Below are 17202 nucleotides of genomic sequence, written 5' to 3' on the forward strand. Positions count from 1 at the left end.
TCCTCCTTTTTGAATTGGCATTGGAGACAAGGACTGAGATTTTAGCAACAACCAGAAATCCCCTTTCCCAGTGCTGGGTGAGGAAGATTTAGGAATCTCTTGGACAACATCTCTAAGGGTGCACCAGCAGGTCTGATGCAACCTGGAAAAATCTCTTCTGGGTACATTACTGATGTTAGCAAGCTGTGCCAGAAACAGACCAAACACATCTGTATCTTTGCACAAAGTCAGGATTTATTGAATGATGATAAATTCACAGGCTACATCACTTTCAGCAGTTGATGTTCAGTGAATACTTGAGGGTCATTTGAACATCATGAGCCAGGCAATCACAGGTTCTTTCATTCCAATCATAGCTTCTAAAAGCTCAGGACACATATCACTTTTTACACCAATACACACTGCAGAAAGCCTAAGAAAGTGCTAGGGCAGCCTCTGGGACTGAGGAGGTTGAACTGAGAACATAGGAATTAGAGAACAGAGACAAGGCAGAGTCACCACAGATGGTCAGACAGAATTCTTGAACCAGTGAGGAACTTGTTCAGGGAGCTGAACTGTCAGCTCAGAGCTAATTCCAGACCAGGGTCCTGACAGAAGGCCATTCCAGAGTGTCAGTTTGGAGTCTTGTCTTCGAGTGGGCCATGGGTGGTCATCACATCACGGGCAGGAGAATCCCCACTATGCAGGGGCCTGAGAAGAGAGATGCACAGACTCGTTGCTGTGAGAAGGATGCTCACCTGTCCCAGTCCAAAGATGGACCAAGAGACACAAGGAACAGCAAAAAGTGAGGCTTTACTTTAATGATTGTCTTGCAAGACCAGGTGCTTGGTAGTCAGGGACACACCAGCAACATTTGGACAACATCTCTAAGGGTGTGCCAGCAGGTCTGATGCAACCTGGAAACCCTAGAGGGCAAGATCCCTCACAACCTCCTGGGCTGAGTGCCACGGGCGCCATCTTCCCCAACACCACCTAGGTTTCACTCTCTCCTATTGGGTTATTTAACGAGGTGTCCCTTCAGTTTACCCACCTCCCTTTGTCTCTTGGGTGGAAAAGTCCCCTTGGATTGAGGGTCTTTTGGCACATAAACAGCTCAGCTCTGTTGGTCAGTGTGGGGAACGCTTCCTTCTCCCCTCCTGTCTATCAAGAGACTGCGACTGTTTACATTCTCGTGTAACCTGTTTTAGCTGTCCATTCTCTAGCTGCCTTTCTTACATCCCAAGGCATTTCATATTTAAAGCTAAATACTATATTTTGAAAATGGAGCACCATACTTTCTTCACCTCACAGTTGCCATGGAGATTTTTTGGCAAGGTTCCTTTTGAGTGACGAGGGTCAGGGTACTGCCGTGTTCAGTCTTGGGGTATTACTCCTTTTATGGGTCTCAGGTGAGGTGATTGTTTCATATTGTGGTCCGATGTGTTTTATAAACTCGTGGGCCTGGTTTTTACTGATATGAGTTTGATTTCCCCATGTATCCGTGTACTTCTGATTAATTCAGTAAGTTCATAGGTGGTCATTTTTATTAGCATGATTAATTAATTTATCCATTTATTCCATTTACCCCTAGGTTTTTAAAAAAAAAATCTCCATAGTGACAAATCTCTGAATCTCTGTTCTATGCTGTCTCTCTATCTGTGTGTGTGTGTGTGTGTGTGTGTGTGTACGCAGGCTATGACTTTACCATAGCATGGTTTCTCCTGCCTGTGACAATCATACATGGTCCACTCCAAGGTGACACTCTGAAACTGCAGCCTGTTGGGACCTTGGCCGAGAATAAGTTCTGAGCTCTGACACATTTGCTCCCTGAACGAGTTCAGTAACCTTATCTGACCACCTCTGGTGACTCTCTGCCTTTGCTCTCAGTTCAGTCTCCTGGGCCCCAGTGGCCACCCTAACCTAAAGTGTGTTGTATGACATGAGTTTTATAGATATTAGTAGTTGAGATTGAAATAAAAGAACCTGTGATTCCCCAGCTTATGACTATCGGGTGACCCTCAGGTATTTGATGAACTACAACCACTGAAAGTGGTATAGCCTGGGAATTTATTGTTAATCAATTCTGATGGTGGAGAGACACAAATGTGTCCGGTCTGTGTTAATGGCATAGGCCACAACAGGAGACCTCACACTCCACAGCACCCAGAAATGAACAATGACTTGGTAAGAGTTCAAAACACACAGAGTCGGTACACTTGTACATGGAAAAATGTCCCCATTCCCATGAACTCACTGCCCTCCTGGACTACTCTGTATCTGAGAGTGAGTGAAGCTCTGAACTCTCCTTACTCAGAATTGCGGTATGAGGAAGCTGATGGCCTTAAGACACTATGGAACTTCACCCATTAACATGCCACCAAAACAGGTGACTCTCATTCAAAGGGTCATGAGTCAATAAGTAGCAGTTTACAAGTTCTCTGGGAAAATTTACTCAGATTAGGTCCTCTAAATTCATCTCGGACTTCTTTTTAGCTATTGTACACATCCTGAAGCCTACCTCAGTCTCTCCTGGTGAGTAGTATTAGAGAAAGTTGGGTTTCTTCCATATCTTTGGGAAAACATCTCTCTGTTGCAAAAAGGAAGAAAACAAGTAATTACAAATCACAGACAAGAAGACTAATGAAAAGATTTGAGAACGAGCTAGAGGTCAGACCACAGGGCAAGGGATGCTCAAAGGAGAGGTGTAGACATCCAGACTTCCCTCCTCCTTCCCTGCCCCTGCCTGCCACAACCAGGGGCAGGGTCCTACCTGCCACAGTCCCTGGAGATGGGGGCTGAGTGGCACTGGGACTTCACACCCAGAACTTTCAGCTTCAGAATGAAGTTCTTCTGGGGGCCAAAGGACTGAGGACAGCAGAGCTCAAAGCAGGGCCAGTAGATGCAGTTGAGGCCACAGAGTTGGGTCCGCTTGAGGGGCAGTATAGTGTCATCAACACAGCACTGCTCCAAGGGGTTGTAGATCCGGTCTCCACACCGAGGCACTGGCTGGCACAGCCATGGGGCAGCAGCTGGAAGAGTCAGAGTTGGGTGGGCTCCAAGGACCTGCCCCCATGCAGAGTCACCTCCTCCCTCCTTAATGCCCCTGTTCTCACCTGTGACTCCTTCTGAGCCTGATGAGACCAGGAGTTCAAACATGAAGACAGCAACTGAGAACAGAAGGGAAATGAAAGTGATGCTGGGAATTTAGCTGACTTGCCATGGTCAGATGTCACAGGGACCATGTCACTGAGCTTCTTGGATTGCTGGTAATGGCTGAGTGGGTTTTGAGATGAATTGTGGGTTTGAGTCCTGGAGTCTGGGTCGATAGGTGAGGACATGCAGGAGGGCCCTTGGAAGAGGGAAGCTGCTGAACTTTGCAGGTTGGCAGAGAGACTGCAGTGCAGTCAGAGATGATGGGGGAAGGGAGGGTTATTAGCAGTGGAAAGCTGAGAACTGAAAAGTAAGAAAGGAATAAAGCTGAGACTCAGAGGCACCCCAAGGATGCAGTAACACTTAGGCTTGACTTGGGGCTGGAGTCTCCTTACCCAAGTGTCTGAGTACCATAGATACATTGAGGCTGGGGAGCAGCAGGTGGTGGAGCAGCAGCAGAACTGGTTTGGGGCTTGTGAGCTGTGGCTTATATAGGAATTCTGTGCCGTTCCCAGGGGAGGGCTTGCCTGCTCCTTTTGCAACAGAGGGCACAGTGTACCGGAAAGGGTGGTGCACGAAGTCATACTTATGTGTATGATAAAGCCACACACCAGTGAATTGAGCTGCTCTGTCTGCCCCCATTGGCTGCCCTCCTCTCAAAAATCCCCCTTGAAATCCCAAGGCACATGCTATCGAAATCCCAAGGCACGTGCTATAGTGGGAACTTTCAAAGTTGTGACTCTGCGCCCTGTATTGACACTCATGAGGGTCCAACCAAAATTTGGAAGAATCCCCAGGCCCTCCCTCATCTCTGTGCAAACCACCCATGGGCCACTGGTTGTTCCTAGGCTGTGGCCCTCCTCAACCTGCAAGTTGCAAAGGCTATTCTAACCCAGACTCAGACCACATTCATCTCCCGATCTATTCTGTATAATTCTTCAGAGTTATTTTGGGGGAAATAAAAAGTTGTATCATGATCTAGAAGACTTTGAAAATCTGAAGGCTTTGGAAACTCCTCTTGACTGTACAAAACAAACGAGCAAACAAAAAGGACCAGTCAGTCACAGGATAGACCTCTGGGATTCATAGATCAGATGGAAAGGCAGTGCCTTTATTTTTCATGAGGTTTCTCATCCAAAGAAATGCTCCATCCATGTTTCTTAGCACTTTTTATTGTCACCATCAATCATTATTTGTGTGATGAGGCAACATATGGAGCAGTAGTATGGTGTGCTTCTCCATTTTCTCTTGCTTTCCTCCCCAGCTTACAGTGACAACTTTAGGATGGTTAAAGAGGGATAAGGTAGAACATGGAACTGTACAAATGCAACCTCAGTGGGAGAAAACCCCTTCTGTCCTCTCTTAAATTGGATGTGCAATACTTCATATTGGTACATGCATATCAATTATTATACCTCCTCTCATTTGTCTGTGTGTGTGTGTGTGTGTGTGTGTGTGTGTGTGTGTTTGTGCGTGTCCACCTTCTCCTTGCCCATGCATCCGAACAGGAATCCCACCCGTGATGATAGCCCCACCCCACTTACACAGATAAACGTCTAGGAAAACAGAGAAGAATTACATTCCTGTGTCCTAAGTTAATTAGTTGATTTCATAACTCCAAGTCCACAGCCCACAAATCCTTAACAAATGAAAAGTGAACTAACTAACTGTGAAGGTGAAGGGAACTAACTGTGGAGGAAAATCATACACAATTTCTAGAATTAATCAGTATAAATAAAATATCAATGAAGAAATGCTGCATCTGTTTCCTGCCACTCCAACACTTGACACAGTTCTGTTGGAGTAGAGGATTCAACACTTGACACCTTTCTGTTGAAAGATCATCCTCCTTCTTGGGGGCCATAGGTGTGTCTCCATGTGCACTTGCTTTTAATGCTAATAATCAATATATCCTTAGATTCAGATTATAGTGAATACTGGGGAGATTTCATGGTGCTGGGACACAAAATAACATACAACAAAGTTTAATATTAATACTTAGATGAAATTATAATTAAGCAATTATGATTTGCTCAAATTTGTAAGGAGCCTGTGATTTCTTTTAGTATACAAATTCTCTAAAAGTTATATATAAGTATATGAGAGTATTCCTCTGAGCTTTGATGTGGTGTTTGGTCTTCATTGCTTTCTTAGTGTTTATGATTAAGTTTAAGGATATTTTTCCCAGTTAATAAATAAATAGGTTAATCATAGGTACAATTTGTATTCTTCCTATGTCTAGTTACAGTTTTAGTCCATCATTGAGTACATGAAGTAGAATAAATATTAACAAGAAGCTGATTCCTCTATTCTCTGTTACTAATAACAAAAAACATTCCACTGTTAATAACTAGAGTTTTTGGAAGGGGTAACTCCTACAGAAACTTAACATCATATTCTTTCAGGGAAATGTAAACTAAACAGAGCATGGTGGCCTCTACCTTGCTGGGAACTGTTTTTCTTTTTAACCTATCATACAGTAAAAACATGTTTATTGAATAAGTTCATTAATTATACTCTTGAAGATTTTTTACTTAACATTTCCTTGTATTAACCATGAAATGATGTAATCAATACTAAAGGAAAAAAACATACAAAAAGACTCTGTGAACAATAAAGTTTCAGACTCAGCTTCAGAACACTTGGTGTCTCTGTGTGCTGTTTCTCCACTGTCCCGATGCCTCCCATCCACCTCAGACACCTGACTGCTGCTAGGGCTGGACCCCAGCAAAGAAAAATTACATCAAACCAATTTTCAAGCAAGAGTCAGTCTGATAGATTCGACCAGTAAAACAAAACAAAATTTTAAATAATTTCAACAAGCCCTTTTTTAGATTCCAGATTCTGCAAAAGCAAGACTAGTCACAGGTGCCAGATCCCTGTGTCCGTGGTGCATTGTAACACCAAAATAAAATAGACCCAATGACTACAACAGTAAAGAAAAGTTTTTTGTAAGGTAGTTTTCCACACTATAGCTAAACAGTTTCATGGCCTGCAGCATTAGCCTAAGTGAGGTGAGACAGAAAGCCTCAGACTTAATTACAAAACATAGGTGTGGGTGATAAGGAGAGAATTCCTGTGACAGCTCCTGAAATAGAAACAAATATCAATGACCTTACAGAAGCTGCTCCTGAGTCTGCCAGACTCTTCTGTGCTGGAACAATGAGAATGCTCCACCCAGATGTATACCAGCTGAACTTAATCCTCACTTATTTTTTCCAGTGAATGCACGAGATCACCAGGGAACAAGGGGAGTCATTTACCTGAATATAAAGAAAAGCTCCTGGAAGTGATCATAATAGGCATTAGGAAGGTTGTAAGATAAAAATTCAAAACACAAATATTAAATATTTACCTATTTTAGCTTGAACATCTGGAAACTGAAATTTTAAAAACAGTCCCATGAAATACTTTGGTATATGTCCAGTAAAACACACAGAAGGGGTAGCACATGCTCAAAATCAAACACAAAATGATTCAGTGGAGATTTAAATCATCTCTCTTTTGTGATTTGGAAGATACAACAGAAATAGAGTTGAGATGTCAGTTCTCTTTAAATTAATCTATAGACTTACCAACCCCAGTCAAGATCCCAGCAGGAATCTTTATTTATTATTGGTTCTTTTTAGTTATACATGACAGTAGAATCCATTTTGACATGATCATACAAGCATGCAGTATATCTTCTTCTAACTCTGACCCCAGTATGTCCCCTCCCCATTCCCTCTCTCTACCCCCTGCTCCCTCCCCTCTATTGATCTTTCTACCATTTACCCATAGTTATTTTTTTAATTGATTTCTCATGGATGTACATGGTGGGGAGGTTCATGATGGTGGTGTACTCATGTGTACACAGGAAAGTAAGAGTAGACAGAGGGGAATGAAGGGAAGGGAGGGTGATAGGAAAGGAAATTTTTAAAAATACATACAAACTTATTTTTCAATGTGCATGGACAGGTGAGATAAATCAGAACTGACAAAAATATAGTAAGGGGCTGGGATGTAGCTCAGTTGGTAGAGTGCTTGCCTTGCAAGCACAAGGCCCTGGGTTTGATCCCCAGCACTGCAAAAAAAAAAAATATATATATATATATATATAAATATATATATATATATATATATATATATATGTATATAGTAAGGAAAAGAACAATAGTCCGGAAGACTCACACGACTCACACTCCCCAGTTTGTAGAATCAATATAAATCCATAATCATAAAGAAGGCACATATTTGACAAATAGATGGACATATAGACCAACAGATGATGAGACAGACCAGAAATAGACCCACTTAAGTCCATGTGACTTTTAACAAGGCAGCAAGGCAATTCCATAGGGAAATCACAGTCTTTCAATCAATGGTGGTGAGAGAATTAGGCATTCACGTGCCAGGACAAAAAAACTAAATAAATAAATAAATAATCTGTAACTATACTTCTTATAATATTTAATGGCTTCTCTCATGGAACCTCCCTTGCTCACATAGGGCTTCAAAGTATCTTACGATTTAAGTCTCTCTCTTTCAAGGTAGAGCAAAGGCCCTGTTTCAAAGGAATGTGTAGTATGGTTTTGTCTAAAGAGTGAGCCCTGTCCTACCAGCAAAGTCGCAGAAACTCATGCTAGGGTTCCTTCTACTATTGTGCTATAGAACCAGTCCCAAACAAGTACATTTAAGGGCAGATTTGTGATAACCTTATGATCATTGGACTAAGTGGATATCTCCAGAACTCTGACAAACTTGTGAGTTCATGACATTACAAATAAAGATAAAACAGTAAAGATTAATTACATGAGGAAAGGGGATTCAAGATGGCAGATTGGAGGAAGGCTGCACTTCCAGCTGCTCATGACTCAGGGCTCAAGCAGTGGGAATACTGCTTCTCAGTGAGGTGGGTGAAAGGAAATTCACTGAAGTTCAGCATCACAAAATCAGAGCTTTAGAGACTCAGAAATTTAGGTGAATTGGACAAAGAACAAGATAGAGTCCACCATAGAAAAGCTGGCTGTGGCAGTGGTGCTGGTTCACTGCAGAGGGGAGGGATGATACTAACAGAGAAAGAAATACAACAGACAAAACTGACAAGGAAAAAACCTGTATACCAGAAAAGCAGCCTGAGCTCCAGAGGCTGCACAGTGAGCTGGTTCCTGAAAAGTGCTCTGTGTTTCTCAACTGGAAAACTGAGAGCTGAGGCAAGGAGCCATCTTGAGGAGACCAGGTGGCAGCCTACTGCTACAGGAACCTCAAAGATCATAGCAAATGTTGCCATACTGTCCTGGCAAGTATGACCTGAGATGTGTGACCTATGTGTGACCTGAGATGTACCTATCAGAACATGAGTGAAAGAGGCACGGATAATATTGTACCCAGGGGGACTCAAGACAGCAATGGAGTCTGGCAGTTCATGTGACCCACTGAAGATGGTTGGGAAACTGAAGAGGAGGGCAGGTGGGCAGGCATGAATACACTCAAGGATTAAACCTGGGAAGGCCATATTCATGGGCAGTGGCATGACTCACCTGTATAATTCTCTAAAGTCTCCTGAGATCCAGACTCCCAGCAGAGATTGGCATCCACCCAACCCTACGAGTGTGTTGATCTACCCTTTTCACAGCAGATAACCCCCAACAAAGGCTGTAAGGTCTTATTAGAGTGAAGCCCAGACACCAGAGCTTCCCACTTAGAACCTGCAGCAGCCCCACCTGGGGAGGACATCCATCTGGTCTGTTACAATGAAACTCCAGACAACAATACACCTATATTCCATTGGAGTCTCTTTCTCTGCTTCCTGATGATGCAAGCTGCTTTCCTCTGCCACACTCTTCTGCCATGATATTCAACCTCACCTGAAGCCCTGAGGAATGGAGCCAGCCTTCTGTGGACTCAGACCTCTGAAACTGTGAGCCCTCAAATAAACTTTTCCTCTTCCATAATTGTGCTGGTAAGATCATTTAGTCACAGCAGAGAAAAATCTGACCAAAACATCTCATATTTAGCATTTCTAAATGATTGTTTTTTTCCTTGTCTTTTGGGGATTGGGGTGTTTGTTTGTACTTTTTTGTTCTGTTTTGTTTTGCTTGCTTCTCTTGTTTATTTGTCTTTCCTGTCTTCTGCCATCACATGTTACATCTCTTCTGCTTTCTCTCTGTTAACATTGTGAACATTCCTAAATTTCTTTTGCCTTCTCATCACATTCCTTCTCTCTTAAAGAACAGCATCTTTACCATATATTATAACTGTCTGGTTGCCATAACTCTGCTTCCATCACTGAGGTGCTTGCAGTTATTAGTACTGTGGATGGCACAGTGGACGCCTGTTGTTTACTTTAACAACAGATCTACTTTACATTTATCTACTGTTTTTGCTTTTGATAATTACTGACCCCATTATTTCTGTTTTTGTAGTATTTAGTGTTGTAGATATCATAGCAGGTACAGGGTATTTATTTTAATGCTGTGCATTCTTTGCATTGGTTATTGCTATTGCTTATTTCCCCCTTTTCTCTGAGGCACTGGTAATTTACTGGGACACTACAAACTCACAGGGTAGATACTCTGCTGCTGAGGTAGACCCAGTCAGGGAGGAGGCAGGATACCCTGTTCCATACACAAATTAACAACATTCACATGGCATTTGCAAATAAATAGATGGAATTAGAGAATATCATGCTAAGTGAAATAAGCCAAACCCAAAAATACAAACACTGAATGTTTTCCCTGATAAGTGGAGAATGATATATAATGGGGGTGGAGAGATGGGGAATGAGAGAAGAATGGAGGAACTTTAGAATATGTAGAAGAAAATGAGAGGGAGGGTGTCTAAAAAATGATGGAATGAAACAGACATCATTACCCTATGTACATGTATGACTACACGAATGGATTGAATCTATTTTGTGTACAACCATAGAAATGAAATGATGTACCCCATTTGTGTACAATGAGTCAAAATGCAGTTTGTAAACAATTAAAAGCTAAATAAAAAAAGAATGGAAAAAAAGAATTAAGGTCAGTCATAGTATAGCAATAAATGCATACCCACTTTTATGGCTGAACAATTCAATTCACAAGAGTGAAACTATGAGACTCGCCTAGGTGTCCATCAATGGGTGAATGTATAAGAAAAATGTGGTGTACATACAGAATGGAGTATTATTCAGTCATAAAGGAAAGGGAAGTTACATCATTGGCAGGAAACGTCATGTTAATCAAAATAAGTCAAACTTCAAAAGTCAAGGTTGTGGATTTTCCTTCACATATGGAAGCTAGAAAGGGAAAAGGCAGATAAAGTTGGTGGGGGAGAGGTCTCATGAAAATTGAAGGCATATCAGTAGAATAGAGGGATGGGATCAGGAGGACAGAAGAGTGGAGGGCAAGTGGAATGATATTGACCAAATTACATAGTTATAGTGTGTGAATGTATGACTACTAACAATAAATTCCACCATTAGGTGGAAATATAGGCATCAATAAAAGTATGGAAAAAGAAAATCACATGAGAACAAATGAATTGACAAAACTTGTAAATTTTTATGTCTCTTATTTAAGACAGTTTTTTACCTAAATATTTTTGTTTTTACTTTTTTTTTTTTTACAAGGGATTGAACCCAGGGATGCTTTACCATTGAGCTATTTTCAAAGCCTTTTAAATGTTCTTATTTTGAGACAGGGTCTTGCCAAGTCACTGAGCCTGGCCTCAAATATGTGATCCTCCTGCCTCCCAAGTTGCTGGGATTACAGGTATGAGCCACTGTACACTGTGGATTCCCAGCCTTACAGTGAGTGAATATAATTGTCATCTCCTGGCAGACCCTGGGACCTCAAGAAAGTGGGTACTGCAGGCGAAAACCTAAACTCTACCTTAGTTTGGCTTCCTAAGCTCAAAATGTTTCTAAATCTGACAGTGCTGTAAGGCAAATCGCTCTTCTTGCTACACTTATGTAAATAATCAAGCCCAAACTAAACTGATTCTGAAAAAAGATTTTTAACTATATTTGGTAAAAATTGGTATTACTAGAGGAAAAACAATTACCTTTCCAAGGAAAAACTATAATCTGCTATTACTGGATTATAGTGCTGCTCTTCATTCAACCCAATCATGAGCTATCAAATGATAATTTTGCTGCAGATTATCAATTTAGTTAAATAAGATAATGTGCTATTAGCAGCACTACAGTCAATGTCTAGGCAACTACTTCTGGGAAATTGAGGCCCACCTGCAAAAACATCAGAGAACAGGCTGGATGAGTAACAGATCTCACCCAGTTCCTCGTGGACATTTTACTTATTCAGATGGTTACTTTCAAGCTTATGTCATGGCTCAAGACAGTTATGGAAACTACCTTTGTTATGGAAACTGCCTTTGTTATTGTCTTGTTGGTTTCATTTGCATTTTGCATTTTAAATATTGTACCTGTTGCCATGGCTCATGCTTATAATCCCAGCAGCTCAGGGGGCCAAGGCAGCAGGATCACAAGTTCAAAACGAGCCTCAGCAACTTTATGAGACTGTACGCAACTTAGTAAGACTCTGTCTCAAAATAAAAAATAAAAAGAGCTGGGGATGTGGCTTGATGGTTACCTGCCACCTGTTTACTGGCCTCACACTCCTTCCCACCCTCCCCCTCCATCGCTGCCCTGTCTTGCACCTGCCCACCTGCTTCGCTGGCCATCTGAACACCATGCAAATGTTCCTGGGCCATGTTGGAAAATGAAACCTATTGCAACAGCGTGGTGATTACAGCCAGGCTGCTCCTGTCTCAGAGGTGGTACTGAGGGGTTGCCTGAGAGGATCTCTGTACTCTCTTCCACTCTTTCGTGACAGCACTGGTTGGTCCTGTGTTACCTTTTTCTCAAAGGAATCAATCTCCACCTCTCATCCTCCCCCTCTCATCTATGAATGCGCTGCCTTTCTTCTCTGAGTTCTCTTGAGCTCTGAGTCATCCTTGCAGCATGAAGCTGGAATTGGCCATATGAAGACCAGAGATTGCATGCTAGGTAAGGGGACCTGGCCCAGCCCAGGCCTGGCTGCTCAGGCCCTCACCCTCCTGTGGACCTAACTCTAACTCTGCCCTTCAGAGACCCCCACCCCACAGCCAGCACTGCCCAGATGGCTGCAGCCCTGCTGCTTGGCCTTCTTCTCCTCTGCTCTCTCTCTCTCCCCTGGTCTTCCCCCTCTCTTCCCTGCTGCTGTTGCTCTCTCCTCTCCCCTGCCTTCTTTCCTACACCCAGATGCCTCCTGTTTCCCCTGCCTCCTCCCTGGTTCTCCCCTCCTCCCAGGTGTCTCCCAACACTTCCTTTTCCTCTCATCTCCACTCTGCCTCCACCCCTGCTCTCCTCCTGTGTCTCTCCCCACCTCTCCATCTCTCCCCATCCCTGCTCATTTCTCCCTCTTTCCCTTTTCTCTTTTCTTTTTTCCTCTCTCTCCCTCTCCTGCCTGTTCCCCCATGGAAGTGGGAATTGAAGCCAGGGACATGCATGTTCTAGACAAGTGCTCTACCCCTGAACCACAACCCCAGCCCTAGAGCCTGCCAGGTTGCTCAGGGGTAGACTCACGCTTGTCATCTCCCTGCCTCCATCCTCCAAGGAGCTGGGCTACAGGTGTTCCCAGCATGCCTGACTCTTCCCGCCTTTTCCTCCCCTCGCCTCATCCGTCTCTTCTCCTGCTCTCTGAGCCCCTCCTCTTCTCTCTTCACACTCCTGACCCTCACACCTCTGCCTTCCACATTTCAGACCTTTTCTGGGGACCCCCCACATGCTGTGTCCCTCCACGATGCCTTTCAGTAACCTCCCTGATTGTTTTCTGGCCCTGCCATTTTACCCTGCATGCATCCCATCAGGATGAGACCTGTCAGAACTCATTAGCGCCAAGAGTGTGTGCTCTGATTTGAGTGGAACCTCTGTTCAGGGCAGAGGGGGAACAAAGACTGGTGGCAGAGTGAGGAGGACTCTGGCAGCCATTTCGTAAAATCAGTCTCACCCTGCCCCACCCTGCATAGCTGCCTTACTCAGCCACCTGTTCCTGCCTATGTGGAAAGAATTCCTTCATCTCCCTTCTGTTCCTTCTGCAGTACACAAATAGTCCAGCTAAAGCTCAGCTCAGCCCATGGCTATCCTGCTTTCAGTCCCTTCTCAGGGACACATTCTGCAAGGTCAGTTCCTCCATTATATATCCCAAAGTGCTCCAACCTCTTCTGAATCTAAGTTGAAGCCAACTTCCTACCACACCTGCCTTCCCAGAGGGTGTCCTCTAGCCCCAACCCCACTAAGTTCTTTTCCCCACCATTGCAGTATGTGTGGGCATCGTCTTGCCCCTGGTTGCAGGCACAGATGGAAGCACAGGTAAAGACAACCTGGAGGGTGGGGACAGGAGGACTCTTGGCCGGGGTCAGAGCCTGCCTGGGACCACAACCTGGTGATTGTCACCTGTTTCCTTGGGAGAGACACAAACTCTGGGTCTCCCACACATCACATTTGCTCAGAACTATGGCTGTGTCAGCCGGCACCCAGGTGTGGGGACAGGATCTACAACCTCTTGGAGCAGTGCTGTGACTATGACACCATCCTGCCCCTGAACTGGACGCAGCACTGTGGCCCCACTTGTACTTACTGCCCTTGCTTTGAGCTCTGCTCTCCTCAGTCCTTTGGCCACCACAAGAAGTTTGTTGTGAAGTTGAAGATTCATGGTGAGACATCATAGTGTCCTGAGTCTCCTACCTCCAGGATCTGCAGGAGGTAAGTACCTGCCTTAATCAAGGTAAGACTGGAAGAGGAACTGTGGCAGGGAGGGGAGCTGGGCACTTGGCCCCTGGGGAGGGTGAGCCCTACATCTCCCCAGCCCCCTCCAGGTCTGTATCTCTCCCAGTAGCTCAGTCTCTGCCTCTTTCGTGTCTTGCAGCTGATCTGGCCAACCACACTGTCCTTCAGTGTTTCCTCCCTGGAGCCTGGGAACATGTGGACAGGATGCATTTTAGGATATAAGTGGAATGGGGGGCATGGTTCTGTGAATGGCATTAAAACAACATGTCTCACAAGGTGGTCTGGCTAAGTGTGTTCTCTCCAGACGTCCGCAAGGCAGCTTGCTGCAAAATGATCAAATAGGAAATTTTCCCTAGGAAGGCAGTTATTAGTCAATTTGGTGATAGAGGTAGGGCCACAGGGTCCTGAGTGATAGCGAATTTGTCCAGCCTTCAAACCCAGTTCTGGAGCTTATGTCTCTTCTGTTATGGTTTGGATGGGAGATGTCCCCCAAAAGCTCACTTGTGAGGCAATGCAAGAAAGTTTGGAGAAGAAATGATTGGGTTGTGAGAGTCTTAACCCAGTCAGTGAATTAATCCCAGGATGGGATTAACTAAGTGGTAACTGGAGGAGGGCATGGCTTTGAGGGTATTGTGGGGGTGTGGCTTTGGGGAATCTGTCAGATGGAGTCTCTCTCTGTTTCCTGATCATCATGTGAGCTGCTTCCCTTTGCCACACTCTTCTGCCTTGATGTTCTGCCTCACTTGAGCCTCATGGAATGGAGCTGGCCTTCTAAGGACTAAGACCTATGAAACTGTGAGCAGTCAAATAAACTTTTCCTCCTTTACATTTGTTCTGGTGCAGTATATTAATCACAGCAGTGAAAACGCTGATTAAAATGATCCATTTACCAGGAAATACCATAATTTTATTTTTTATTCATGGCTGAGTAATATTCAATTGTGTATATATACCACATTTTCTTTATCCATTCATCTGTTGAAGGACACATAGGTTGATTCTATTGCTTAGCGATTGTGGATTGAGCTGCTATGAACACTGATGTGGCTGTGTCACTATAGTATGCTAATCTTAAGTCCTTTGGGTATAGGCCGAGGAGTGGGATAACTGGGTCAAATGGTGGTTCCATTCCAAGTTCTGTGAGGAATTTCCATACTGCTTTCCAGAGTGTTTGCCCCAATTTGCAATGTATGAGTGTAACTTTTCCCCCACATCTTCATCAGTAATTATTGTTACTTGTATTCTTGATAATTGCCATTCTGACTGGACTGAGATGGAATCTCAGTGTAGTTTTAATTTGAATTCTCTAATTTCAGCTTGTGTTCTGTCATGGGAATCTTTTCTGAATTATGGCAGTCTTAAAGAGTGCTAGAAATAAACGTTGTTATATAAATCTATGCATATTCAGGTGAGGTGTGCAAAGTGTGGGATGCCTGTAGAAAAGGAAGGAACATTTTGTGGAACTTTTGAAAATAATTTAAAACTGCTTATCTTAGGTAGCTTGAGTCCCTTCCTTCATTACTTCCTTGCTTCAATTTCATCTGGGTGTGAGAAGAATGATATCATCTTGGCATCTTCAACTTTCACATTTCTCCTTTCTTAAAAAATATTTTTGTTGTTGTTGATGAACCTTTATTTATTTATTTGTATGCTGTGTTGAGAATCAAACCCAGTGCCTCACACATGATAGGCAAGTGCTCTACCACTGAGCCACAGCCCCAGCCCCAACACATTTCCCTTTTTTTTCTTTTTTTGTTAATCAAAATGTTTCTCCAAGCTGGGTGTGGTGGCACACCTCTGTAATCCAAGCACCTTGGGAGTATGAGGCAGGAAAATGGCAAGTTTCAGGCCACATTCAGCAATTTAGCAAGGCCCTGTCTCTCAAAGTAAAAAATAAGAAGGATCCAGTGATGTGGATCATTGATGAAGTGTGCCTGGGTTCAATCCCCAGTACTGCACACACACACACACACACACACACACACACACACACACACACAGATGTTTCTCCAAAAATGTTGCTGATCAATCAATTTGTGCTAACAGTGTTAGGATAATACCTGAAGTAAAGTCTTTACCAACAATTGTGTTGTTCTCTCAGTTCTTGTGCCTTTGCACCAAGCAAGACAAGGATTTAGTAAAAGTATAGCAAAGCATATAGTGCTAGAAATTCTTGCTAGAGCAATTAGGCAAGAGAAGGAAATAAAAGGAATAAAAATAGGAACGAAGAAGTAAATTAGTACTCTTTGCAGATGATGTGATGCTATACTTAGAAGGTACAAAAAGCTTCCCCAAAAGACTGCTAGAACTAACAACCACATTTAGCAAAATAGCAAGAGGCAAAATCGACTACAAAAATCAATAACTTTCTTATTCATAAACTTTCTTATTTCATAAACAATGAGTCTGTTAAGAAAAAATAAAACAATTCCACTCAGCATACTTTAAAAAGTAAAATACCTTGGAGTAAATCTAAGCAAGGAGGTGAAAAACCTCTACAGCAAAATCTATAGAACATTGAAGAAAGAAATTGAAGAAGACACAAAAAGATGGACAGATCTCCTGTGTTCATGGATAGGCAGAACTATTATTGTTAAAATGGCCATACTACCAAAAGATACATAGATTCAATGCAATCCCCAGCAAAATGTGAATTGAGTTCTTCACCGAACTAGAAAAATCAGTCCTAAAATTCATTTGGAAGAATTAAAGGCTCAGAATAGCCTAAGTAATTCTAAGTGAAAAACGAAGTGCTATAGGCACCACAATGCCTGACTGCAGAGCTATACTAACAGAAACTGCATGGTACAGGCATAAAAACAAAATGGATTGAAGACCTAGGAATTAGATTGGAAGCTATGCAACTGCTAAAGAAAAATGTAGGGTCAACACTCCAGCATATAGGACCCCAAAACTCGGGAATTAATGCTAACAGTTAGTCAATAGGGTGGCATCAAATTTCAAAGCTTTTACACAGCAAAGGGAATGGATGGAATTGGAGAATATCATGGTAGGTGAAATAAGCCAATCACAAATATCCAAAGGCCAAATGTTTTCCCTGATAAATGGATGATATATAATGGGAATGAAGTGGTGGGGAGTGAGAGAAGAATGGAGGAATTTAGATTATGTAGAAGGAAATAAGAGGGAGGGGGTATGAAAAATAGTGGAATGAGACAGATATCATTACCCTATGTACATGTATGTTTACATGAATGGTATGAATCTACATCGTGTACAACCATACAAAGTGATGAACCCCATTCATGTACAATGAATCAAAATGCAGTCTGTAAAAATAATAAATAAATAAATAA

The 17202-nt window shown here is 42.9% G+C and overlaps 1 protein-coding gene and 1 long non-coding RNA gene across 3 annotated transcripts; one reads left to right on the forward strand and one right to left on the reverse strand.

Annotated features, from left to right (window-relative positions):
* Positions 1-221: 221 nt before the first annotated feature.
* LOC306648508 (insulin growth factor-like family member 3) lies at positions 222-11829 on the reverse strand (the record flags this gene model as incomplete). Its single annotated transcript, XM_079118700.1, has 5 exons — positions 222-690; positions 2498-2566; positions 2750-3008; positions 3093-3146; positions 11709-11829. 5 exons carry the CDS (start codon positions 11827-11829, stop codon positions 612-614), a joined length of 582 nt encoding a protein of 193 aa, XP_078974826.1. The 3' UTR covers positions 222-611.
* Positions 11830-11873: 44 nt separating this feature from the next.
* Positions 11874-14774, forward strand: LOC306647591. Of its 2 annotated transcripts, none has more exons than XR_013760133.1 (4): positions 11874-12124; positions 13418-13468; positions 13609-13883; positions 14025-14774. It is a non-coding gene; the product is annotated as an uncharacterized lncRNA (long non-coding RNA). The 2 variants fall into 2 exon arrangements; XR_013760134.1 differs by having other exon boundaries at positions 11902-12124; positions 13609-13861.
* Positions 14775-17202: the final 2428 nt, after the last annotated feature.

Source organism: Sciurus vulgaris (assembly GCF_902686455.1).
Source record: "Sciurus vulgaris genome assembly, chromosome: 17".
Classification (NCBI taxonomy): Eukaryota; Metazoa; Chordata; class Mammalia; order Rodentia; family Sciuridae; genus Sciurus; species Sciurus vulgaris.